Source organism: Rattus rattus, chromosome 10 (genome assembly GCF_011064425.1).
Source record: "Rattus rattus isolate New Zealand chromosome 10, Rrattus_CSIRO_v1, whole genome shotgun sequence".
In the NCBI taxonomy this organism is placed as follows: Eukaryota; Metazoa; Chordata; class Mammalia; order Rodentia; family Muridae; genus Rattus; species Rattus rattus.
In genome coordinates, this window is record NC_046163.1 from 12290672 (window position 1) to 12317556 (window position 26885).

The following is a 26885-nucleotide window of genomic DNA, read 5'->3' on the forward strand; positions in this document are numbered from 1 at the left end:
TTATTTTTCTGTTGAAGAAATTTGCTCTCATTTCTTTCTCAGATATTATTATATGATAACTGAAAAAGTGTGAAAGCAATAAAAAAAGTAGATATATAAGGACAAATGGGATAATCATTGGTAAAATTTTTCATATAAAGTTTAAGGCCTTTTTTATCTTTTTATTTATATTGCCATTTAAAATTCTAAGAGAGATAATAAATTTGGAATTCTTAACCAAAATGACCTAATTCTTGCTAAGACCATTAGAGAATTTTAATACCTAGTTATAAGGTAGAGTCTTACATAAAAAGATCTCAGGAGCTAGGTGGTGGTGGTGCCCACCTTTAATACCAGCACTCAGGAGACATAGACAGGCAAATCTCTTGAGGACGAGGCTAGTCTGGTCTACAAAGGGGGTCCCAGAACAATCAGGGCTACACAGAGAAATCCTATCTGGACAAACCAAACAAAACCAACAATAACAACAACAAAAAACAAACAAACCAACAAACAAGCCCAGGAAAGCATAGACTTTCAGAGACAGAAAAATCATTAAGACAGCCCAGCAATATTAAAACTTCTCCCCAAGACTTGAGCACACAGTGTATGCATTCCCTGGAATTTGGGAACCTACCACCTTAAAAAAGAAACTTCCATACCCTCCTGGGCCACATACACCAAAAAACAAAAGTTAGTCCCCTACAAACTCTATAGCATTTTAATAGTGAATAACAAAACAAGGAAGATCAGGTATAACAACATTCTAGTATGTACAAAACCATTAAAACACCATAGTATTTGGATTCTCAAAAATGGGGGTAGGGGCTGCAAGTAAGACAGTACAAAAAACCAGAACAAATTCTTTCTAAATTAGAACAATTACGCCACTTAAAGTAAAATTATATCTTAAGGTCGGCTGTATGGAAAACATTTCAGTGACACTTACTAAACAAATCCCTTTGTTTTCCAGGTCTATACCATTTTTAATTGGAACAGTCGTGTCTGCCATGCATAGACAAACAGACACACTAGGTATCAAACCCATACTTGGCTAACCCATTCTTTACCCTTAATTATTTTTCTGAAATGTAAAACTGATTGTATCATTTTTGTCTCTAATAAATGAACTGGACCTCACAAAGTCTAATGAAATGCAGATAAATACATTTTTTTAAAAGGCAACTAAAAAGCATCTTATCTTTTGATAGTATGATTTAATACATATAAATGGGCTTGATAAGAAAGACTCCTTACAATGCTCAAAAGTATGTAATAAGAGAGTAACTTTCTAGTAAAAAGTTGTATTGATACTTAATTTAGCCTATTCAAAACTATTGTACTCAATACATGACTAAAGTTCTTAAATATGTTTTTAATAAAAGAAGCAGGGCACTAGACAATCTAGTTTCCATTTCATCGACAAAGTATATCATTTAGAAAACATTTCTAATGATTTTTAAAAAACGTGTATTTCACGTGTATGTGGGTACACCTGACTATGTGCATGCATACTACATGCATGCAAAAGTACATGGATCAGAAGCAGGCATCGGAACCCCTGAACTGGAGCTATATATAGTTGTGCACTACCACGTAGGTGCTAAGAACTGAACTTGGACCTTCTATAACAGCTTTTAACTACTGAGCCATATATCCAATCCCCATTTCTAATCATTTTAATGCTTTTAAGAATTCAGTGACCTGTTGGACTGGTGAGATAACTCAGTGGTAACTACAAGTGCTTACTGCTAAGCCTGACAATGTGAACTCACTCAATTGAAAGAACTTTGTGTAAAAAATTTTACTCTGACTTTTATTTACACACATCTTGTGTGCCACTACCTCCCCTGCCATACATCATGTCAACAAAATGTCAAACAAACAAACAAACAAACCCCAAACCCTTCCATGCTAAAACAGGATTGACTTACCTTGCAAATACCCTGTCTTTATTTGCCTTTTCTTTGCCATACTGAACTGACTGGACTTCAGTTCTCCCACTGAAATATATAAATATACATGACATCTTAAAGGGGACTACAGCATAAAATTACAATATAGAACATGATTATACAACAATTTTACAAGTGACAAGATATCTGAGGTAATAAAAACAATAAAAGCAGCAGAGTAAGAAGGAAACTTAATTAATAGTTCCTCAATTCACTAGACCAAGATGTGTCACTAGACACATGCTTGATGGCAGGAACTCCTCTCCTGGGTGCCCTACTAAAACGGCCTCTCTAAAGTCAGAAGTGGCCTGTACCATTCGAGCTCTATGGCTCTGACCTACTCTAACAGAAGAGACTTAGCTAACGCCTCTGTTACCTAATGATGGGGCTGAATTATGTGGTGATTTGGTTAACTTTTTCCTTTCCTACTCCCAACTATCACAGACATGAAGACTGTGCAGCAACTTCTTCTGTACAATATAAAAAATTTCAGGTTTCTGACTATAGAAAAGAAATAATGTCAGAAATACTGTGAATGCTTGGCACTGTTTCTGCTTTGAAAGTGACTTGCAGAGGAGATTCTGATCCTCCTCCATGGTATGTCAGTGTATTCAGCTAACTATGTTAATGAAGGTAGTTCTCAGTGGATTTGTAAAGGCAACCTGTTACTGAGTTGTAAGTGAACATCAATTTCTAGTACAGAAAGAAGAACCATTTATAAATATAGATATTTAATGTATATAAAAGTAGCTAAATACATGTTCCCAAAGCCACATAAGCAAATTTCAGACTATATTACTACAACAAATATAAGTAATTTTGAAATAAATGGCATGACTGATAATTAATAGATTAATAAGAAACTTTATTTTAAATGTGAAGTTTCCTAAATATTATATTTCCTCTATGTAGGCCATATATTTGGGTGCATTAGTCTGAATGTACTTAATCCCTTGGATATACAGAATAGCAATAAGCACAAATATAAACAGAGATGGTTAAGAAAGCAAAAAACTTTTTTTCAAAATTCTCAGCTCTACTTCTAGTCAACAATCTTTCAACATCTTAAGTATAACAATAGCATCGATACCCTTGGCCACTGCTTACCATGAAGCATGTCCATTAGGTTAAGAACTACGTACAGGTTTGGTCATCCTGCCTTTCCTGCTTCATTTCCAAGTATATTAACATTTTAATAATTAAAAGGTGCTTCCAAGACATTCTAAAGCTAAGAACAAGAACGATAAGCACAGACACTATAAATATATGTGACATATGTCCAAACACTGATGTGCAGTGGACTATCACAGGCCCCATAATTCTGTGCTTTGCTACATTTATTATGGGACTGTAAATAATCACACTCCATTTTCTAGATCCTTCTCTACTCAGTTTTCTACTAGGTTATACTCTCATGATGTGTAAGTGAAAGATCAGAGAAGTGAGAGAAATGCAAGCAGGTACTGGCAAGTGCTGGGGCACTGAAGACAACATCTTGATGAAGCAGTACTGCTCTGACAAGCCCAGGACCAACTGGAGTGGCCATGAAAGTGTCTCTGAAGCACTGTAACTTGTAGAGAATCCAGATCAAATGTGACCCTTACACATTATTCCTCGCACACACTTGACTCTTAATAACCACCCTCCACACTTACTTGCCCATTTTTGTGTGTTTATTGTTTTATTTTTAAATTCCTATGTAACCAAGCCTCTAGATTAATTTTATTTTACTTAAAATATAAAAAAGAGCTCTCAGTTTCTCTCACTCCCTGACTGATATATTAATATTGCAGTGAAACAGATTGAAATACAACTCTATTGATCAAGAGGCTAGAAATAACAAGTCAATATCTATAGCAAGTAAGAACAATTAATGTTCAAAAGGGATTTATATTTCATATTGTCTATAAGATACCCTTTCAGAGTCAGAATAAAATAAAACTCTGTAGCAATTACAATATCAAACTGTGACAGTATGAATTTAAAAAATGAGAAGGTACCAACTGCTAAATAGATGTATACAACCTCAATGTAATAATTCAAGGAGTAGAGAAAATAATAATGAAAATAATTAAAATGTAGGCCAGTTTTAAATTTGAGATCTCATTACAAAAATTATTTTAAGAGTTCTTTTCTTTAAAAGAACTCTTTTTTGATGATTCCTTTTAGGATGTGCACTGTTGTTTTGCCTGCATATATGAGTGTGTGAGAACCCCTTGAAAATGGAGTTACAGTATTGAGCTCCCATGTGGGCGCTGGAAATTGTACTGGGTCCTTGGAAAGAGCGGCCAGTGCTCTTAACATCTAAGCCATCTCTCAAGCCTGCTGAAACTTCTTACATATTTACTTAGAAAAGGCAAGGCTAGAGTTATAGGCATAATCTTATACTGTGATTACAGTAGATATGTTCAGAGAGAGAGAGCTGCTGTTCATTGAAAAAAGGGAGAGAAGTTTAGGAAATGTCACAAAGTACGTATGTTCAATATGACACATTTAGAAATTTTGTCCATGGGGACTCAAATACTTCTTTTCATTTGCTTCTTCTTTTTTAAAAAATTTATGCTTATATTTTTAAAAAGCTTTTATCATTTTAAGGTCTTTCTCTAATCCTTTTCATGGTTGCGAGGATGAATGCTATTGGTAAAGGCTTACCCTTTATTCTTAGGGCTTTGCACCAAGACTTTTTTAAGTTATCTTATTTTCTTGAGTTATTTGAGTGATTTTCTTGTTATTTAATTGGTCTGATTTTACTATTTTTAAAAAAACTTATAAAATTATATTTTGACTTTTAGGAGTAAGAGTATTTTGTCTATATGTATATATGTGTACTACGAATATTGGTTTAGTGCCTTCAGAGGCTACAAACAGGTATCAGTGATGTAGAAAAAAACCTGAAGTTTCAGAATAGCCAAATATTATTAGATGTGCCTACACAGAAGAATGGATAAAGAAAACATGGTTCTTTTAAAAAGTGACATCATGAAATTTGAAGGAAATAGGATGGAAGTAGAAAAAACATTATCCTGTGTGAGGTATCTAAGACTCGAAAGACAAAGATGGCATACAGTAACTCTGTGGTGTTAGCTATGAAGTCAATGATAACCAAGCTACAGTCCACAGAACTACAGAGGGGTATAGAGTAAGGGTCTAGCACAGGAGTTCTCAACCTTCTTGATGTTGCTACCCTTTAATAACTTAACCATAAAATTATTTTTGGTGCTACTTCATAGTAAAATATGGATAGTGATGTATATATCTGATATGCAGAATATCTGCTATGTGCCTGAGTGAAATGTGTCTGACCCGCAAGTTAAGAACCACTGGTCTACATGAACCAAATGGACTTAACAGATATTTATAGAACATTCTATCCTAAAACAAAAGGATATACCTTCTTCTCACCACCTCATGGTACTTTCTCCAAACTTGACCATATAATTGGTCATAAAACAGGCCTCAAGAGATACAGAAAGAAATAATCCCATGCGTCCTATCAGACAATCACGGGCTAAAGCTGGTCTTCAATAACTTTAAGGGAAGAACGCTCACATATACATGGAAGTTGAACAATGCTCTACTCAACGATAACCTGGGCAAGGTAGAAATAAAGAAAGAAATTAAAGACTTCTTAGAATTTAATGAAAATGAAGGTACAACATACCCAAACTTATGGGACACAATGAAAGCTTTGCTAAGAGGAAAACTCATAGCTCTGAGTGGCTGCAGAAAGAAACAGGAGAGAGCTTATGTCACCAGCTTGACAGAACACCTAAAAGCTCTAGAACAAAAAGAAGCAAACACACCCATGAGGCGTAGAAGACAGGAAATAATCAAACTCAGAGCTGAAATCAACCAAGTAGAAACAAAAAGCACCATAGAAAGAATCAACAGAACCAAATGTTGGTTCTTTGAGAAAGTCAACAACATAGATAAACCTTTAGCCAGACTAATGAGAGGACACAGAGAGTGTGTCCAAATTAACAAAATCAGAAATGAAAAGGGAGACATAACTACAGAATCAGAGGACATTCAAAATCATCAGATCCTACTACAAAAGCCTATATTCAACAAAACTTGAAAACCTGCAGGAAATGGACAATTTCCTAGACAGATACCAGGTACCGAAGTTAAATCAGGAACAGATAAACCATTTAAACAACCCCATAACTCCTAATGAAATAGAAACAGTCATTAAAGGTCTCCCAATCAAAAAGAGGCCAGGTCCAGATTGGTTTAATGCAGAATTCTATCAGACCTTCATAGAAGACCTCATACCAATACTATCCAAACTATTCCACAAAAATGAAACAGAACGCTACCGAATTCCTTCTATGAAGCCACAATTACTCTTATACCTAAACCACACAAAGACCCAACAAAGAAAGAGAACTTCAGACCAAATTCCTTATGAATATCGACGCAAAAATACTCAATAAAATTCTGGCAAACGGAATCCAAGAGCACATCAAAACAATCATCCACCATGATCAAGTAGGCTTCATCCCAGGCATGCAGGGATGGTTTAATATACAGAAAACCATCAACATGATCCATTATATAAACAAACTGAAAGAACAAAACCACATGATCATTTCATTAGATGCTGAGAAAGCATTTGACAAAATTCAACACCCCTTCATGATAAAAGTCCTGGAAAGAATAGGAATTCAAGGCCCATACCTAAACATAGTAAAAAGCCACATACAGCAAACCAGTCGCTAACACTAAACTAAATGGAGAGAAACTTGAAGCAATCCCACTAAAATCAGGGACTAGACAAGGCTGCCCACTCTCTCCCTACTTATTCAATATAGTTCTTAAAGTTCTAGCCAGAGCAATCAGACAACAAAAGGAGATCAAGGGGACACAGATAGGAAAAGAAGTCAAAATATCACTATTTGCAGATGATATGATAGTATAAGCGATCCCAAAAGTTCCACCAGAGAACTACTAAACCTGATAAACACATTCAACAAAGTGGCTGGGTATAAAATTAACTCAAATAACTCAGTAGCCTTCCTCTACACAAAAGAGAAACAAGTCAAAAAGAAAATTAGGGAAATGACACCCTTCATAATAGTCCCAAATAATATAAAATACCTCGATGTGACTTTAACCAAACAAGTAAAAGATCAGTATGATAAGAACTTCAAGCCTCTGAAGAAAGAAATTGAAGAAGACCTCAGAAGATGGAAAGATCTCCCATGCTCATGGATTGGCAGGATTAACATAGCAAAAATGGCCATTTTAGCAAATGTAATCCCCATCAAAATACCAATCCAATTCTTCAGAGAGTTAGACAGAACAATCTGCAAATTCATCTGGAATAACAAAAAACCCAGGATAGCTAAAACTATCCTCAAAAATAAAAGGACTTCGGGGGGGGGGAATCACTATCCCTGAACTCAAGCAGTATTACAAAACAATAGCGATAAAAACTGCATGGTATTGGTACAGAGACAGACAGATAGACCAGTGGAATAGAACTGAAGACCCAGAAATGAACCCATACACCTATGGTCAATTGATTTTTGACAAAGGAACCAAAACCATCCAATGGAAAAGAGATAGCATTTTCAACAAATGGTGCTGGTTCAAATGAAGGTCAGCATGTAGAAGAATGCAGATCGATCCATGCTTATCACCCTGTACAAAGCTTAAGTCCAAGTGGATCAAGGACCTCCACATCAAACCAGATACACTCAAACTAATAGAAGAAAAAGTGGGGAAGCATCTCGACACATGGGCACTGGAGAAAATTTCCTGAATAAAACACCAATGGCTTATGCTCTAAGATCAAGAATAGACAAATGGGATCTCATAAAACTGCAAAGTTTTTGTAAGGCAAAGGACAATATGGTTAGGACAAAACGGCAACCAACAGATTGGGAAAAGATCTTTACCAATCCTACAACAGATAGAGGCCTTATATCCAAAATATACAAAGAACTCACGAAGTTAGACTGCAGGGAGACAAATAACCCTATTAAAAAATGGGGAACAGAGCTAAACAAAAAATTCACAGCTGAGGAATGCCGAATGGCTGAGAAACACCTAAAGAAATGTTCAACATCTTTAGTCATAAGGGAAATGCAAATCGAAACAACCCTGAGATTTCACCTCACACCAGTGAGAATGGCTAAGATCAAAAACTCAGGTGACAGCAAATGCTGGCCAGGATGTGGAGAAAGAGGAACACTCCTCCATTGTTGGTGGGATTGCAGACTGGTACAACCATTCTGGAAATCAGTCTGGAGGTTCCTCAGAAAATTGGACATTGAACTACCTGAGAACCCAGCTATATCTCTCTTGGGCATATACCCAAAAGATGCCCCAACATATAACAAAGACACGTACTCCACTATATTCATAGCAGCCTTATTTATAATAGCCAGAAACTGGAAAGAACCCAGATGCCTTTCAACAGAGGAATGGATACAGAAAATGTGGTACATCTACACAATGGAGTACTAGTCAGCTACCAAAAACAATGACTTTATGAAATTCATAGGCAAATGGATGGAACTGGAAAATATCATCCTGAGTGAGCTAACCCAATCACAGAAAAACACACATGGTATGCACTCATTGATAAGTGGCTATTAGCCCAAATGCTTGAATTACCCTAGATCCACAGAACACATAAAACTCAAGACGGATGATCAAAATGTGAATGCTGCACTCCTTCTTTAAAAGGGGAACAAGAAAACCCTTGGCAGGGAATAGGGAGGCAAAGTTTAGAACAGAGGCAGAAGGAACACCCATTCAGAGCCTGCCCCACATGTGGCCCATACATATACAGCCAACAAACTAGATAAGATGGATGAAGCAAAGAAGTGCAGGCTGACAGGAAACGGATGTAGATCTCTCCTGAGAGACATACCCAGAATACAGCAAATACATAGGCGAATGCTAGCAGCAATCCACTGAACTGAGAACGGGACCCCCATTGAAAGAATCAGAGAAAGGACTTGAAGGAAGAGCTTGAAGGGACTCGAGACCCCATATGAACAACAATGCCAACCAACCAGAGCTTCCAGGACTAAACCACTACCCAAAGACTATACATGGACTGACCCTGGGCTCCAACCTCATAGGAAGCAATGAATATCCTAGTAAGAGCACCAGTGGAAGGGGAAGCCCTTGGTCCCGCTAAGACTGAACCCCCAGTGAACGTGATTGTTGGGGGGAGGGTGGTAATGGGGAGAGGAAGGGAAGCCCATATAGAAAGGGGGGGGAGGGGTTAGGGGGATGTTGGCCCGGAAATCGGGAAGGGGAATAACAATCGAAATGTAAAAAAAAAATACCCAAGTTAATAAAGATTTAAAAAAAAAAAAAAAAAGAACCACTGGTCTAGAGGGACCAGATAGCTTTCCTTAGGAAAGAAAAATAGAACTGATAGACAGACAGACAGACATCTGATGCACAGGTTATCATGTGTGACTCCTATGAAAGTCTTTCTGTCCTTCCTCCCTTCTTTCCTTCCTTTTTAAGTTTTTTGAGACAGGTTTTCTTTGTGTAGCCCTGACTCTCTTGGAATCCTCTATAGACCAAGCTGGTCTTGAATACACAGAGATCCACCTGCATCTCTCCACAGTGCTAGGACTAAAGGTATATCCACCACACCTAGCCCAAGAGCCTTTTCTTCTATTAAACTCTGAGTGTATAGTCATTTCTCACTAAGAAGGCATACTAATTCTAGAACATCAGAACCCTCGAACTGGCAACAGTAGATGCTTGGAAACAAATCTAGGTCCTCTGAAAAAGCAGTAAGTGCTTTTAAGCACCTCTGAGTCACACTCTTCAACTCCTGATTCAGAGATCTTACAATGCTTGAGATTTTGCATACTGAATAATATCTACTATGTTGGCTTTAAACTTATTTGAATTAAAACCTGGCTGCATAATATTTTCAGTTATTTCTCTATGCATCTCATTTTAGAACTAAGCTCCACAAGTCTAAAGAAAACTTTTACTTGACATACAGATTGTTAAAAACAATCCAATGTGATGAGATTCTAACAAGAATGATCAAGACATACAAAACATACAAACATGAATGAAAGAAGCCGCCAGAGAGTGGTGGCGTACACATTTCATCTTAGCACTCGAGAGGCAGAGGAAGGCTCATCTCTCTGAGTTTGCAGACAGCCTGGTCTACAGAAATAATTCCAGACATTAATGGTTACACAGAAAAACCCTGTCTCAAAAAAACGAAACAACCAACCAAATAAATAAATGAAGAATTAAAGTACCATCTCTATAGATTCTAGACCTAAAAAGATAAGGAAGATTATTGGAAACTTTATGACAAAAAGGCCAACAACTTAAATGGAATGAAATACATCAACTACAAATGTTTGTTCAGAAAAAAAAATCTGAATTGACTTATGTAAATATCTGAATGTATTATTAAAAAAACTTTCTTTAAAATAAAATTAGCCCAGAAAGAATAATTTGTAAATTCTATTAAGCATTTAGTATTATAAAGAAGGACTGGAAAGATGCCAGAATCAATAAAGTGCTTGTCACAGAGTCATGAGGACCTCAGTTCACTCTCCTGGAACCCAGGACAAGACAGTACGGAATCTTGTACCTGCCACTGAGAAATGCTATGTTGACTATGCAAAATAGTTGTAAGGCTTGGTTTTTTTTTTTTTTTTTTTTTTGGAGCTGAGGACTGTACCTAGGGCCTTGAGCTTGCTAGGCAAGCACTCTACCATTGAGCTAAATCCCCCAACCCCAAGGCTTGGTTTTTAAATTACTATCTATATACTAGAAAGTTCTTTCTGTTTCATTGGTGATTTTTTTTCCAAATAATTTTCTTTAACTGTCTTTTCTATTTACATTCATTCATACCTAGCTTTTCTATTGGATGTTGTATGGTGCAATTCACCCTGTTTGGCCTTTTTTCTCTCATTTTACCTGAAGCCTGTCTGAATTGGAACAGGAAGTTGGTTACTGCACTTTACTGTTGGAAAGATGTTTTTATGCACTGTGTAAACACTGTCTCTGTATTATACAAATACTGATTTCTGAACGAGCAGAGATGATTATAGGCTGGACTTTGGTATCATTAAGCATCACCTCTCTAATTGTTTTGTAAACATTCCCTCTCTCACCTTCTGATTGGTTTATTAAAAATGCTGATGGCCTACACGGAAGGCAAGAAAATAGGTGGGACTTCAAGGAAGAGATAGGTCTCTGGGAAGTATCCCCAAGGGAAGTGCAGAAGAAGAGTAGGCTGGGAGTAAGAAGGATAAGTAACTAACGAGATACTGGGCAGAAAGGAGATAAAATAAAGGAGATAAACTAAGTTAAGAGCTAGCTGGGAACAAGCCTAGCTATAAGGCTTAGGCATTCATACTAATATAAGTCTCCCATCATTATTCAGGAGCTGGTGGTTCTAAAGAAAGTCCTATAGTACTCTACTCTAATTTCTTTGTAGCCTAAATGTACATGTGTGTGTGTGTCCTTGCATAATTACACTATTGGTCATTTAGGAATTAAACACATTTAAGGAATAGCTTTAGGGTTTGTAGTGTACTCTCCAATTCAGAGAGGCCACTGAGTTTTCTGTCCCTGCTGAGAATAGAAGCTGGTACCAGCAAGTCTCTGCATTTCCTTGATTGTCACCATTGACCTGACACATTCTTCTTCAGTCTATTTAACCTTTAAATTGGCAAGAACTGTCATCTTACCTTTCTAAATATTACCTTTAGAAAAGTAGGAAAGGCTTTCATAAAGCATGTTATCAAACTCCTTAAGAATCTGCTGTGTTTTACTTTTGGGTAAAAAAAAAAATTCTATTTCATGGTTGATATTAAACTCCTGTACATACATTTTCCCCCCTTGGGATGATAAGCATGTATTTTAAGTGATATATCATATTGTTTTGACTGGTATTACAAACAGTATTTGTAAATGTTGAGATTTATATTATTAACGTTTTGGAGGTATATCTATGCATTTTTCTTTTTTTTAAAGATTTATGTGTTTATTTTCTGTAAGTACACTGTAGCTGTCTTCAGACATATTAGAAGAGGGCATCAGATCCCATTACAGATGGTTGTGAGCCACTACATGGATGCTGGGATTTGAACTCCAGACCTCTGGAAGAGTAGTCAGTGCTCTTAACCACTGAGCCATCTTTCCAGCCCCTCATTTTTCTTTTTATATAACAATTTCATCTAGCATAAAATATCAGGGATTAAAAATCTTATTTGTATAAAAAAGAGATAAAAATGAATATCATTTGTCTTATTAGATCACCAGTAATTTTTTCCGTATGAGTCTTACTAGATTCCACTTTAAAACTAGCTTTTAGGTGTCATTTTAGAATTAGGACTCTTCAAGGTTTCTACAAATAGTTATTTCCAAAACATTGTTGCCTTGGGGAGTATTGAAAATGAAATCAACAAATGCCAAAAGGCACAGCTGAATAGGTAAAATAATTTCTCATATTCTATTCTCATATTCAACTATGATTAACAGTTAATTGTAAATTTCAAATTAGTGGAGAGAGTTAAGAACATTCCCAAGGACATGATACATATCTGAAGCTATGGATATATCTGGTGATTTCATATTGCATATATGCCAAAGGTCACACCATACCTAATTATATATCAGTTAAAAAAAACTTAAAGAGAACAAGTCAAATTTAGGGGGACTAGAGATGGCTCAGCTGTTTATAGAGTACTGCCTACTCTACTCTTCTAAAGGACCCAGGTTCGATTCCCAGCACCCATTCTAGCACTCTGTCTATATTTCCAAACACAGGATCTCTTCCAGCATTGTGGGCATTGTACACACACAATGCACAAATATACACACAGGCAAAAAAATACACACACACACACACACACACACACACACACACACACACACACAATAAAGGGAAAAACATAAGGGATAATTTTAGCTAAAATTATTTCTCAAAATGTATGCTGTATTTTAGGCAAAATTAAAAAAATACAGGAAAATGGCAAGATCTGTTATTGCTGAACAAATTCATCTTTTTGCTTATTTACATAATGGCTGCTTTGAACTCTTTTGGCTGAGATAGCTTCAAAAAAAGCTAAACTGGATTTTTAAACAAAAAAATTATATACTATGTAAAAAGTATCTTAGCTTTTACAAAAGAAATGAGTATACATTATAGAAAAGTTTTCAAGTAAGTAACAAATGCATTGAGAATCATAAAATCTGTTGGGATTCTAACTATGTAAATGTGGCTATTTACTTATAAAATAATTACCTACATTACAATAAAGGCACGGGGTTATCAAGTCTAGTGTGCATCACCAGACTTACATGGTGCAAACACCATAGACATATTGATACAGACACGCAGACAGGAATTCCATGGGAATTTTGACTCTGTAGGTTTGGTGACTAACAATGATTGTACTGCTTTATACCTAGATCTTTAATTAATTTATTTTTATATTTTAGTTTTTGTCTATGGATATTTCATCTGCAATATGTCTGTGTAACATATCCACACCTGGTCTCATGAGGGCCAGAAAAGAATGACAGATTTACAGAGTTACAAACAGCTGTGAGATGTCAAGTGGGTGCTGGGAATTAAAGCTGGGTCCTTCTAGAAGAGAAGCCAGTGCTTTTAACCTGTGAGACCTATCTCTAGACCAAGACCTTTATTCTAAGGCTAAGGAAAACAAAGCAAAGCAAAACAAATAATATAAAAGTAGTACTCACCAGTACCGGAATTTGGAACCCAATGTAAAATAATGTGCAAAAAAGTTCTTTTGAGGTGGAAGTGGTCTATCCAGGCGGAAGAATGTGTGATGTTCTACACACGCTTTCCACAAAGTTTTACACGCTCTATAATTCACCATATTAAATCCAAGTAATGTTTCTCTAGATTCATGCTGTATTGAATGACAAAATTTAGAGAAAATAGGAAAATGTCAGGATATGATAATACTTTTGACAGATGAGTTACTCCACTCTTGTAAAGGCTTATCTTCTTAAATGATTTTCTTGGTTTAACAAAGGCTCAGTGAAATAAATAAAACAATTTATAAAAAGTGAATTTCAGTAATTTTTCAACTTTTACATTTTTTATCATAGAAATAACTTTAAAAATCTTACTATTTTCAACTTTCATTAGCTATGATTCTGCTGCAAAATATAATCCTGGAATACAAATTAACTTTATGTAAATCCACAACTTGCAATTTGCCTTGATTAAAACTAAGAATACTCAATACCCCAAGCATTATTACAAAAATCACACTAGAAATTGACTAGCATTAGAATAAAACAATTCTATAGTTTTTTTTTTGGCATAAACCACATTATATCAAAGCACACATCTCCTGAATATCGTGTGTGTGTGTGTGTGTGTGTGTGTGTACAAGCACGCATGCTCACTTGCAATAAGTATATATTTTATATGTAATGTATAATATACAGACAATAGTTTACCTATTTTACGGTTTATACATATTTGATATTTTCTAATTAGGGATAGAAGAGTAATATTGTGTATACACATTCTTAGTGGCTGTGTATATATGCACACATTTCTGTTGCTAGGTCATATATTTTTCTATTGGATAGCGTATATATGGAAGGACTTGAGGTGGCATATTATTGCATATACAGCCAGTGCTATGTCACTCTCTTAATAGTATCTTTTGATGAATAGTTATCATTGAAACAATGAATCATCTTTAAGAGCTTCTATGTTTTATTCAAGAAGTATTTTCATCATGAAAATATTTTCCATAATTAAACCATGATAAAATGTTCAGATATAAGAATACAGTTTCATATTAAAAGGAAAATGACTAAAGCATAACATATTTACTAGAAAGTTAAATGTATCATTAGCAATTGTTTGTATGTAGTAACAGCTTACATATTGTATGATATACAATAAATATTATATAAGATGACAGAATACCTGACAAGAAAGCATAATAGAGTAAGGTTTTTCAGTGTGTATACACTGTCTAATATGTGGCCTCCCTATTAAACCATTGCTTCAAATACTCTGCATGTACTTTTGACACTGTAAATGTATTTGAAATGTGATGCTGTTATTTCTACTTTGTGAAAAATGGATTTAACGTGTCCTAAAAGGTCAAGTATACCAAGTGAAAGTTTGGATCTGCTGCTGTTGTTTTGTCATAAAGTCTTGCTATGCATGCCTGGTCTGAAATTTCATTGTAGGCCATGGCTAACCTTGAACAAGCAGCCACCCTCCTGTCACTGCCGTCGACAGGTGTGCAACACTGTACCTGCCTATAACTTTGGATAGTTAAAATCAATGTTTTTTATAAAGAAAATATTGGCAATGTGACCTTCTGCAAAATACATCTATCTATATGTGGTCTTTAATCACGTGCAAGTTGACTTTTGAGGCTGTTACTAACAGGTAAACATAGTGCTAACTAACACAATCGGAGAACAGCTATGAGATGTAAATAATAAAAATGGTTCATACATTACCAGGCACATATACTGTTTTCAATAAATGTTACATTTCATAACTCGTTATTACCATTACTGACAACATATCCACGGCTAGCAGGTAAATTAAAAGTGTTTTCTTTTACAACACTAAAGTTACTCCAAGTAAATTATCTGTTCTCTCGTTTTGTTTTAAGACTTATTTCATGTATATGCATACACTGTTGCTGTCAGACACAAGAAGAGGACATCTGATCTCATTTCAGATGGTTGTGAGCCACCATGTGGTTACTGGGAATTGAACTCAGGACCTTTAGAACTGGTCTTAATCACCGAGACATTTCTCCAGCCCGTTCTCTAGTTTCTGCATAACAAGATTTACTATACATCCGTCTCTGAATATTTATTGAAGTTTACTGTACATATACACACACATACATATATATAAATACAAAGACATACATGCATAAGAATGTTCAGTAACAGCATTAGTTATGATACTCTCCATTGGGAAATAGTAAAACTGTCCCCATATTAAACTAAACTGCTAGTTTATGGCATATACACTTAGTGGAATATCACATTAAGGAACCAAGCACACAGTATCATTGATGTCAGTATAATATGAATTTCATATTGTTAAAGAAAATAAACCAAGTACAAAAGGACTTGCTATACAGCTTCACTTTATAAAGTTCACAGCATCTAAACTACTTCATGGCAGTACAAATAGGAATAATGCTGACTATGTGTTGGGAAGGTTAGCTACTAAAAGTGCGCATTAGATCCGTTAGCAACAGGACTTTGTCGTGCTCTATGTATTATTCTGAGTTTATCAAGTTATATACTTGATAAACAAAGTTTAGGCACTTTTCCATACAAAGTTGTATGGGAACCATTTCAATAAAAAGTCTATTTGGAAAAATCTCCCATATTTGTTAAACATAAATGATAAACCATAGTCACAAAATAGAACAATACCCTCCAGCAAGCAGACACTGCAGATGACTCAAATATATTCTTAAAATTTTAAAGAAATGTTATACACACACATATATATGTCTTGAAACATGTACCAATTTGCAAAGATTTATAAAAAAAATTAATGTAAACCAAAGAACAAGGTGAGTTTGTTTGCATATTCATGTCTGTAAATATGTATGTGTTTTATGCTAGGATCTTGCCCTAATCATTATTTCTACTGGGATTACAAGCTAGTGTCACCACACCAGGCAAAGCTAGTTTAATTTGATCAGGTAAAATAATTTACAAGTGGATGCTGTTATAACACTGTACTAACACTCTGACACAAGATGTAAGTCCATGAACTAGAAACTACATATTCACCACTCCCAAAATTAAATAAGCTTTATATGAAAAGAAGTATTTAATATGGAGAAAAAGCTTACAAGAATTTATTGCAATTTTGTTCAGTGACACAAAGTTTTGTGTTTTTTAATCAGTGTGTGCTCATGCACCTGTGGGTGTACACACATGCGTGCTAGGAAGCTAGAAGATAACCTCAGTGGTTCTTTCTCAGAAATATTTCCCCTTATTTTGGGGGACAGTGGTTCTTTCTCAGAAATATTTTCCCTTATTTTGGGGGACAGTGGTTCTTTCTCAGAAATATTTCCCCTTATTTTAGGGGACAGAGTCTATCAATGGCCTGGAATGCTCCCAATTAACCTAAACTGGCAGGCCTAGGAGTTGAATGGGTCAGCCTATGTCTGCCTCCTCTTTGCCAGAGTTGTAAGTGCAGCTTTTCTACTTGGGTTCTAGGTATCAAACTCAAGTCATCCTTGCACTTCTAGAAGCACTATACAAATTCAGCCATCTCCCTTGCCTATGGATAGGCAATCTTAAAATATTTCATTTTATCAATAATTATTAATCAATACTCACCAATTCTTTTCGAAGTTGAATAAAAAACTGTTTGCATTTAAAAGAAATTTTTACAATCTTCAACCTGCAAAAAAGAGAATTGGAGGATTCAAAATACTGCTAAGAAAAAAATAATCAAAACTTGGGAAAATTATAGTCATTTTTATATTTTATGAAGGTTTTAAAAGTGTCATACATTTGTAGAATGAGCAGTAATCAATCTTTCCACCATTAACCCCAACTCACTTTGATGCCACCAGCTTTTTTCCTCCTAACTTCATGGCACCTTTTTAATTTTTGTTTTTAATATTAATAACCTCAAATCCAATTAGTGCTACTCATATGCACACAGGTGGGTGGCCATGGTCTTAAGTTTAATGTATACTAACATCTTCATATTTTATCATATAATCTTTAATACATATAATAATGTAAAACGTATGATGCTTCCTATAAGACTAAAGAAAATCTAAGTAATCAATGGAGAAAATTTTTATTAAACTATATCTACTACGAATTATGTATTTCCCAATTTTCTATTTTCAAAAATACTTACCAAAGATTAAACTCTCAACAAATATAAGTAACATTTAAATATTTTAATACAACAAAGCATGCATAAGGGAAAATGTAAAATTTCAGAGTTTTGTAAAACATTTTGATCCTAAAACTATAATTACTTTTATCTGACCCTTACATACTACCTTTGAAAAATTATTTATGACTTATTTGTGTTTGTTTTTTCTAGATAGAGACTCACTACATAGCCTTGGCTGTCCTGGAACTTACTATGTAGACCAGTTTCATCTGGCTCTGCCTCCTGGGTGACCACCACACCAGCCTAAAAATATTCAACTTATACAACACTAATTTTTCAACGTTCCATTATATGATCCATGACTCAAGCTAGTTTGGTTCCTTGAAATAACCATATATAGAGTAATTCTTAGACTTTGAGGCCCATGATACTTAAAAGACCAGGAGACCAAAGAGAATGAATCTTAGTAAAATGTGATTTGGAACCCAATTTTCTAATATTTCTAAATATTTTCACAATAATTCTAAGTTTTCATTTTTGTGACTCATACCCATATCCATTAAGAAGCTGTGAGTACTTTCAGAGAATAAACTTCTCAAATCTCAATCACTTCAGAAGACAAATATACCAGTCTAACTCGGGCAGAACAGTTTAAAGTAGAGGAAATACAAGCTTAGGTTTTAGGTCTGAACTTTGCTTGTCCTGCTGGGAATTGAACCTAGGACCTTACACATGTTAGTCCAGTGCTCTCACACTGTGCCAATCCCAGGCTGCAGGGCTGCAATTTCTTAGTTTACTGTTATGCCTTGTGTTCTCACTACATAGACATAAAAGAGAATGGATATATTATTTTCTCATATGATGGAGGTTATTACTTTTAGAACGTGAAAAGAAGACTGGGTAAAACACAGCCTATATTTGTGGAAAGAAAGTAAAACATTTGTAAACTTTTTAACAATGTATACATCACCATTAAAAAAAAATCACACAAGCATAAACAATACAAAATGTTATTCATTTCTAAAGAAATAAGACAGAAAACCTATTCTAAATTCTAGTCATTTTCATTTTACAAACACCAGAAAAACATCAATGAATACAAATTTCAACACCAGATGATAATTTCTAGCAAATTTCTTTCTTGTATGACTTGTGTTTCTTATAAATGTATTCTAACAAGCAATGATTAATGCTCATTTTGTATAATGAGATGGTTATAATACTTCTCCTTTAGTTTCCATGCCCTTGGTTAATCTTTTACAGTGAGTTAAATCAACCTGTCTCTTTATGTTTCATATATATCTCTGGTGGATAGTATGCATATAAGTTGTCAATCCCATCTGAGTATTTCTGAGAGGACAGATGAAAGAACAACAAGCGCATGGAAATATGTTCAACATTTTAGTCACGAAAGAATACAAATTAAAATTAACATGGGATATCATTTCATACCCAACAAGGTGTTTTAAGCTGAAAGACAAATGACAAATGGTAGGGAGAACATAATAAATCAATGCAGCACGGACCACCCTGCCATAGGGAGGGAAGGTGATAGCACAGCATGAAGAAAAAACTCAGCAAACTCAGTTCTACTCTTTTGTCTATGCCCACTACCAACATTTATATAAACATGCAGTGTATCATTACGTGGTTTGGTTGGTTGTTTTTTGAGGCAGGGTTTCTCTGTGTTATCTCTGGCAGTCCTGTAAGTAGACCAGGCTGGCCTTGAACTCAAGAGTTCTGCCTACCTCTGCTCCCCCAGTGCTAGATTTAAAGGCGCCTGGGCACTAGAGTCTTAATAGCCAAAAAGAACAACTGATGGATAAGCTGTGATACAAAATGGTATGTAACTAAGGGATAGAGTCACTGAGCAATAAAATGGTCTTTACATGAATGTCAAAACATGCTAAACATGTCGCTCAAACACACAGTATCTCATTTTAGCATATCCAGAATAGATATATGATTAGGGCTGGTTGTAAGAGGTAAGACAAGAGATAGAAAGTGGTTGATAACAATCTTTTGTAGGTAAAAAAAAACGGTTCAAAATTAGATTGGATAATGGTCTGTTCTATGACCATACCTCAAACACTGATTATATTATATATGAAATTATGATATATTATAATGATATATTATATATGAAATGATTATATTATACATGAAATTATAATGATATATTATAATTTCATAAAGTATATCAATTATATAACAAACTTTTAGAACCCACTCTGATAATCTGCCTCTTTCAATTTCAAGGGTGGTTACTGTTTTTTCTGAAGAACTTAGTTTAACAGTCCTCACAAAATAGGCTAACTAGTAAAAGACTCCTTTAATTTCTGTTTGAGAAAACCTAGTTTTCTTTTGATTGTGAAATACAACTATAGACTAAATTGATAACGTTTTTTCTTTGGACACTTGCAAATATGTCATAGTTTTTTATAAAGACGAATGTCATGAAATTCTTATACTTTATTTCTCTACAAAAAGAAAAATGGTATTTCGGTGTTTTCCTTCCTTGTGATTCTCCCTTTGAATATCTCAAAATTTAGAGTTGAACCCAGATATAATTTACTGAATAAAAAGACCCAGAAAACATTCCTTAGGTGAAACTTCATGCTTACCTCACAAAAGGCTATGCTTAGGTTCTTCCAGTACCCTTATTCCTGGTTCTCTTGCTATCTTTGGGCTTCTATACATCTCTTTAAATTGCTTTCCTTGCAGTTTTTCAGTTGTAGTCCTGTTACTACACAGGACCTTTGTTGACAGGGCCTTTAAGATGTGATCAGGATCTCTGCACCCAAATCCTATGGGAGGGAGAGCTAAACTTTCAGAGAGGCAGACACGCCTGGGAAACCAGAAGAGACTACACTCTGCACACATTTCTGACTCCAGAGGAAAACACCTAACGCCATCTGGGACCCCGGGGCACAGGGGCTCCCAGAAAAGGCAGTGCAGGCCCTCCTGATGGCTGCCCTCATGGAGAGCTCAAAAGCAATATCCCACGAGCAAACTTGACCCTCGGGACCACAGGTAAGACAACTTTTCTGCTCCAAGCGACCTGACTGGTGGTCTCAGGACACACAGAGGTAAAATTCCTCTGGGACTGGACACTTCCGGATTTTACCTGGATTCCCAACCTCGATGATCCCCACCCGCACCTCACTGCTCCCAAACCCCAGGAGAGAGAGAGCTCACTGCCTGGACAGGTGGGCAATCCTGAGACTGCAGAGCGCAAGAGACCACCAATACTGCCCACCCCTGCCCACATCCCTGGCCCAAGAGGAAACTGTATAAGGCCTCTGTGAATCGGAAGATGGGGCACTGGAGCTACAGGTCCCCTGTGCTCCAGACACCACTGGAACTTGAAGGGACCGGATCAACAGTTCTCTGCACCCAAATCCATGGGAGGGAGAGCTAAACCTTCAGAGAGGCAGACATGCCTGGGAAGCCAGAGGAGACTACACTCTGCCCACATTTCTGACTCCAGAGGAAAACACCTAACGCCATCTGGGACACCTGTACACAGGTGCTCCCGGAAAAGGCAGCGCAGGCCCTCCTGGTTGCTGCCCTCACCACGAGCTCAAAAGCAATACCCCACAAGCATACTTGAGCCTCAGGACCACAGGTAAGACCAACTTTTCTGCTCCAAGCGACCTGACTGGTGAACTCAGGACACAGGTCCACAGGAACTGCTGAAGACCTGTAGACAGGAAAAACTACACGCCCGAAAGCAGTACACTCAGTTTACATAACTGGCTGAAAGAAAACAGGAAAACAGGTCTACAGCACTCCTGACACACAGGCCTATATGACAGTCTAGCCACTGTCAGAAATAGCAGAACAAACTAACACCAGAGATAATCTGATGGCGAGAGGAAAGCGCAAGAACCCAAGCAACAGAAACCAAGACTATATGGCATCATCGGAGCCCAATTCTCCCACCAAAGCAATCACTGAATATCCAAACACACCAGAAAAGCAAGATCTAGATTTAAAATCATATTTGATGCGGCTGCTGGAAGATTTCAAGGAAGACATGAAGAACTCCCTTAGAGAAATGCAGGAAAACATAAACATAAACAAGTAGAACCTTATAGAGAGGAATCACAAAAATCCCTGAAAGAATTCCAGGAAAACACAATCAAACAGTTGAAGGAATTAAAAATGGAAACGGAAGCAATGAAGAAAGAACACAGGGAAACAACCCTGGATATAGAAAACCAAAGGAAGAGACAAGGAGCCATAGATACAAGCATCACCAACAGAATACAAGAGATAGAAGAGAGAATCTCAGGAGTAGAAGATTCCATAGAAATCATCAACACAATGTCAAAGATAATGTAAAATGGAAAAAGCTACTGGTCCAAAACATACAGGAAATCCAGGACTCAATGAGAAGATCAAACCTAAGGATAATAGGAATAGAAGAGAGTGAAGACTCCCAGCTCAAAGGACCAGTAAATATCTTCAACAAAATCATAGAAGAAAACTTCCCTAAAGAAAGAGATGCCCATAAGCATACAATAAGCCTACAGAACCCCAAATAGATTGGAGCAGAAAAGAAACTCCTCCCGTCACATAATAGTCAAAACACCAAATGCACAAAATAAAGAATATTAAAAGCAGTAAGGGAAAAAGGTCAAGTAACATATAAAGGCAGACCTATCAGAATCACACCAGACATCTCGCCAGAGACTATGAAAGCCAGAAGATCCTGGACAGATGTCATACAGACCCTAAGAGAACACAAATGCCAGCCCAGGTTACTGTATCCTGCAAAACTCTCAATTAACATTGATGGAGAAACCAAGATATTCCATGACAAACCCACATTTACACAATATCTTTCTACAAATCCAGCGCTACAAAGGATAATAAATGGTAAAGCCCAACATAAGGAGGCAAGCTATACCCTAGAAGAAGCAAGAAATTAATCGTCTTGGCAACAAAACAAAGAGAAGAAAAGCACACAAACATAACCTCACATCTAAATATGAATATAACAGGAAGCAATAATCACTATTCCTTAATATCTCTCAACATCAATGGCCTCAACTTCCCAATAAAAAGACATAGATTAACAAACTGGATACGCAATGAGGACCATGCATTCTGTGGCCTACAGGAAACAACCTCAGAGACTAAGACAGACACTACCTCAGAGTGAAAGGCTGGAAAACAACTTTCTAAGCAAATGGTCTGAAGAAGCAAGCTAGAGTAGCCATTCTAATATCGAATAAAATCAATTTTCAACTAAAAGTCATCAAAAAAGATAAGGAAGGTCACTTCATATTCATCAAAGGAAAAATCCACCAAGATGAACTCTCAATCCTAAATATCTATGCTCCAAATACAAGGGCACCTACAAACATAAAAGAAGCCTTACTAAAGCTCAAAACACACATTGCACCTCACACAATAATAGTAGGAGATTTCAACACTCCACTCTCATCAATAGACAGGTCATAGAAACAGAAATTAAACAAAGACGCAGACAGACTAAAAGAGAAGTCATGAACCAAATGGACTTAACAGATATTTATAGAACATTCTATCCTAAAACAAAAGGATATACATACTTCTCAGCACCTCATGGTACTTTCTCCAAACTTGACCATATAATTGGTCATAAAACAGACCTCAACATATACAGAAAGATAGGAATAATCCCATGCATCCTATCAGACGACCACGGGCTAAAGCTGGTCTTCAATAACAATAAAGAAAGAATGCCCACATATACATGGAAATTGAACAATGCTCTACTGAACGATAACCTGGTCAAGTAAGAAATAAAGAAAGAAACTAAAGACTTCTTAGAATTTAATGAAAATGAAGGTACAACATACCCAAACTTATGGGACACAATGAAAGCTTTGCTAAAAGGAAAACTCATAGCTCTGAGTGCCTGCAGAAAGAAACAGGAGAGAGCATATGTCACCAGCTTGACAGAACACCTAAAAGCTCTAGAACAAAAAGAAGCAAATACATCCAGGAGGAGTAGAAGGCAGGAAATAATCAAGCTCAGAGCTGAAATCAACCAAGTAGAAACAAAAAGCACCATAGAAAGAATCAACAGAACTAAAAGTTGGTTCTTTGAGAAAAATCAACAAGATAGATAAATCCTTAGCCAGACTAACGAGAGGACACAAAGTGTGTGTCCAAATTAACAATATCAGAAATGAAAAGGGAGACATAACTACAGAATCAGAGGAAATTCAAAAAATCTTCAGATCCTACTACAAAAGCCTATATTCAACAAAACTTGAAAACCTGCAGGAAATGGACAATTTCCTAGACAGATACCAGGTACCAAAGTTAAATCAGGAACAGGTAAACCATTTAAACAAGCCCATAACCCCTAACGAAATAGAAGCAGTCATTAAAGGTCTCCCAATCAAAAAGAGCCCAGGTCCAGATGGGTTTAATGCAGAATTCTATCAGACCTTCATAGAAGACCTCATACCAATACTATCCAAACTATTCCACAAAATTGAAACAGATGGAGCGCTACCGAATTCCTTCTATGAAGCCACAATTACTCTTATACCTAAACCACACAAAGACACAACAAAGAAAGAGAACTTCAGACCAAATTCCCTTATGAATATCGACGCAAAAATACTCAATAAAATTATGGCAAACCGAATCCAAGAGCACATCAAAACAATCATCCACCATGATCAAGTAGGCTTCATCCCAGGCATGCAGGGATGGTTTCATATACAGAAAACCATCAACATGATCCATTATATAAACAAACTGAAAGAACAAAACCACATGATCATTTCATTAGATGCTGAGAAAGCATTTGACAAAATTCAACACCCCTTCATGATAAAAGTCCTGGAAAGAATAGGAATTCAAGGCCCATACCTAAACATAGTAAAAAGCCATATACAGCAAACCAGTCGCTAACACTAAACTAAATGGAGAGAAACTTGAAGCAATCCCACTAAAATCAGGGACTAGACAAGGCTGCCCACTCTCTCCCTACTTATTCAATATAGTTCTTGAAGTTCTAGCCAGAGCAATCAGACAACAAAAGGAGATCAAGGGGATACAGATTGGAAAAGAAGAAGTCAAAATATCACTATTTGCAGGTGATATGATAGTATATTTAAGCAATCCCAAAAGTTCCACCAGAGAACTACTAAAACCTGATAAACAACTTCAGCAAAGTGGCTGGGTATAAAATTAACTCAAATAAATCAGTAGCCTTCCTCTACACAAAAGAGAAACAAGCCGAGAAAGAAATTAGGGAAACGACACCCTTCATAATAGTCCCAAATAATAGAAAATACCTCGGTGTGACTTTAACCAAGCAAGTAAAAGATCTGTACAATAAGAACTTCAAGCCTCTGAAGAAAGAAATTGAAGACCTCAGAAGATGGAAAGATCTCCCATGCTCATGGATTGGCAGGATTAATATAGTAAAAATGGCCATTTTACCAAAAGCAATCTACAGATTCAATGCAATCCCCATCAAAATACCAATCCAATTCTTCAAAGAGTTAGACAGAACAATTTGCAAATTCATCTGGAATAACAAAAAACCCAGGATAGCTAAAACTATCCTCAATAATAAAAGGACTTCAGGGGGAATCACTATCCCTGAACTCAAGCCCTATTACAGAACAATAGTGATAAAAACTGCATGGTATTGGTACAGAGACAGACAGATAGACCAGTGGAATAGAACTGAAGACCCAGAAATGAACCCACACACCTATGGGCACTTGATTTTTGACAAAGGAGCCAAAACCATCCAATGGAAAAAGATAGCATTTTCAGCAAATGGTGCTGGTTCAACTGGAGGTCAACATGTTAAAGAATGCAGAACGATGTAAATAAGAAATACCCAAGCTAATAAAGATTAAAAAAAAAATCACAAAAAAGAGCCCCCTAATAACCTGATGAATTGGAATAATTTAAAGGCTTAGAGTGAGTTCTCTGTAGCCTCTCTAAGAGAAACAAGAGAAAATCTCTCTGCCTTCATTCCCAACAGGGCAATTAAGGTCCCAGTGAGGTTCATCCTATGGCATTGCTCCTTTACCAGTTGAGAAATTATTTTCTACTTGTGATTTGTACCTCACCTGTCACAGAGCTTCTCTTTCTATTAATTTCATATATCTGGCCTGTGTATCTATAGGAGTCTTTTCAGTCAGTGAGGATCAGGATATGATTTGGGAGCAATATTACATTCTTCTAGACTATGTCAAAGGATTGAGTGAGTCCCTAGAAGACCTAAGTATATTTCTCAGGGTTTTCTGAAGTTTTTCCAAGATTACCTTTTCTGTGTTTCAGGTCTAGGAAAGAAGAGAAAGTATAACACCTTAGCTAGTCTCCATGTCTGCTCAATACCTCTCTCCTGCAGTGGCAGGTAGGAAGGATATACTTGAGGGAACCATGGGGTCCTGAGGTTGAGACCTTTTCCTATCATTAAGAGTGACTAACCCTGTATAAAGCTATTAACACCTTGGGAGTTCCCCTGGAATGCTAGGTCAATATATTACTCATGTGTATGTCTGGTTTGAAGAAAGAATACATAAAGAACCTCAAACCATTTGCTTTTATTGTCCCTTGCAAAGCATGTATTACTATTAAATGATATTAAAAGTAAAAAAAAAAAGAATGCAGAACGATCCATGTTCATCACCCTGTACAAAGCTTAAATCCACGTGGATCAAGGACCTCTACATCAAACCAGATACACTAAAACTAATAGAAGAAAAAGGGGGGAAGCATCTCGAACACATGGGCACTGGAGAAAATTTCCTGAATAAAACACCAATGGCTTGGGGTTGGGGATTTAGCTCAGTGGTAGAATGCTTGCCTAGGAAGCGCAAGGCCCTGGGTTCAGTCCCCAGCTCTGAAAAAAAGAACCAAAAAAAAAAAAAAAAAAACACCAATGGCTTATGCTCTAAGATCAAGAATAGACAAATGGGATCTCGTAAAACTGCAAAGCTTCTGTAAGGCAAAGGACAATATTGTTAGGAAAAAACAGCAACCAACAGATTGGGAAAAGATCTTTACCAATCCTACAACAGATAGAGGCCTTATATCCAAAATATAAAAAGAACTCA

The 26885-nt window shown here is 36.3% G+C and overlaps 1 protein-coding gene across 5 annotated transcripts in view; it reads right to left on the minus strand.

Annotated features, from left to right (window-relative positions):
• The window catches only part of Ptpn4 (protein tyrosine phosphatase non-receptor type 4), a 175112-nt gene that overhangs the window by 55870 nt on the left and 92357 nt on the right, over positions 1-26885 (minus strand). For all 5 annotated transcript variants that reach the window (XM_032915205.1, XM_032915204.1, XM_032915206.1 and 2 more), the window contains 3 exons: positions 17280-17343; positions 13656-13828; positions 1914-1982 (listed from right to left, as the gene is read on the minus strand). In XM_032915205.1, coding sequence (XP_032771096.1) covers positions 1914-1982; positions 13656-13828; positions 17280-17343 — 306 coding nt within the window. The remainder of the gene's footprint in view (positions 1-1913; positions 1983-13655; positions 13829-17279; positions 17344-26885) is intronic.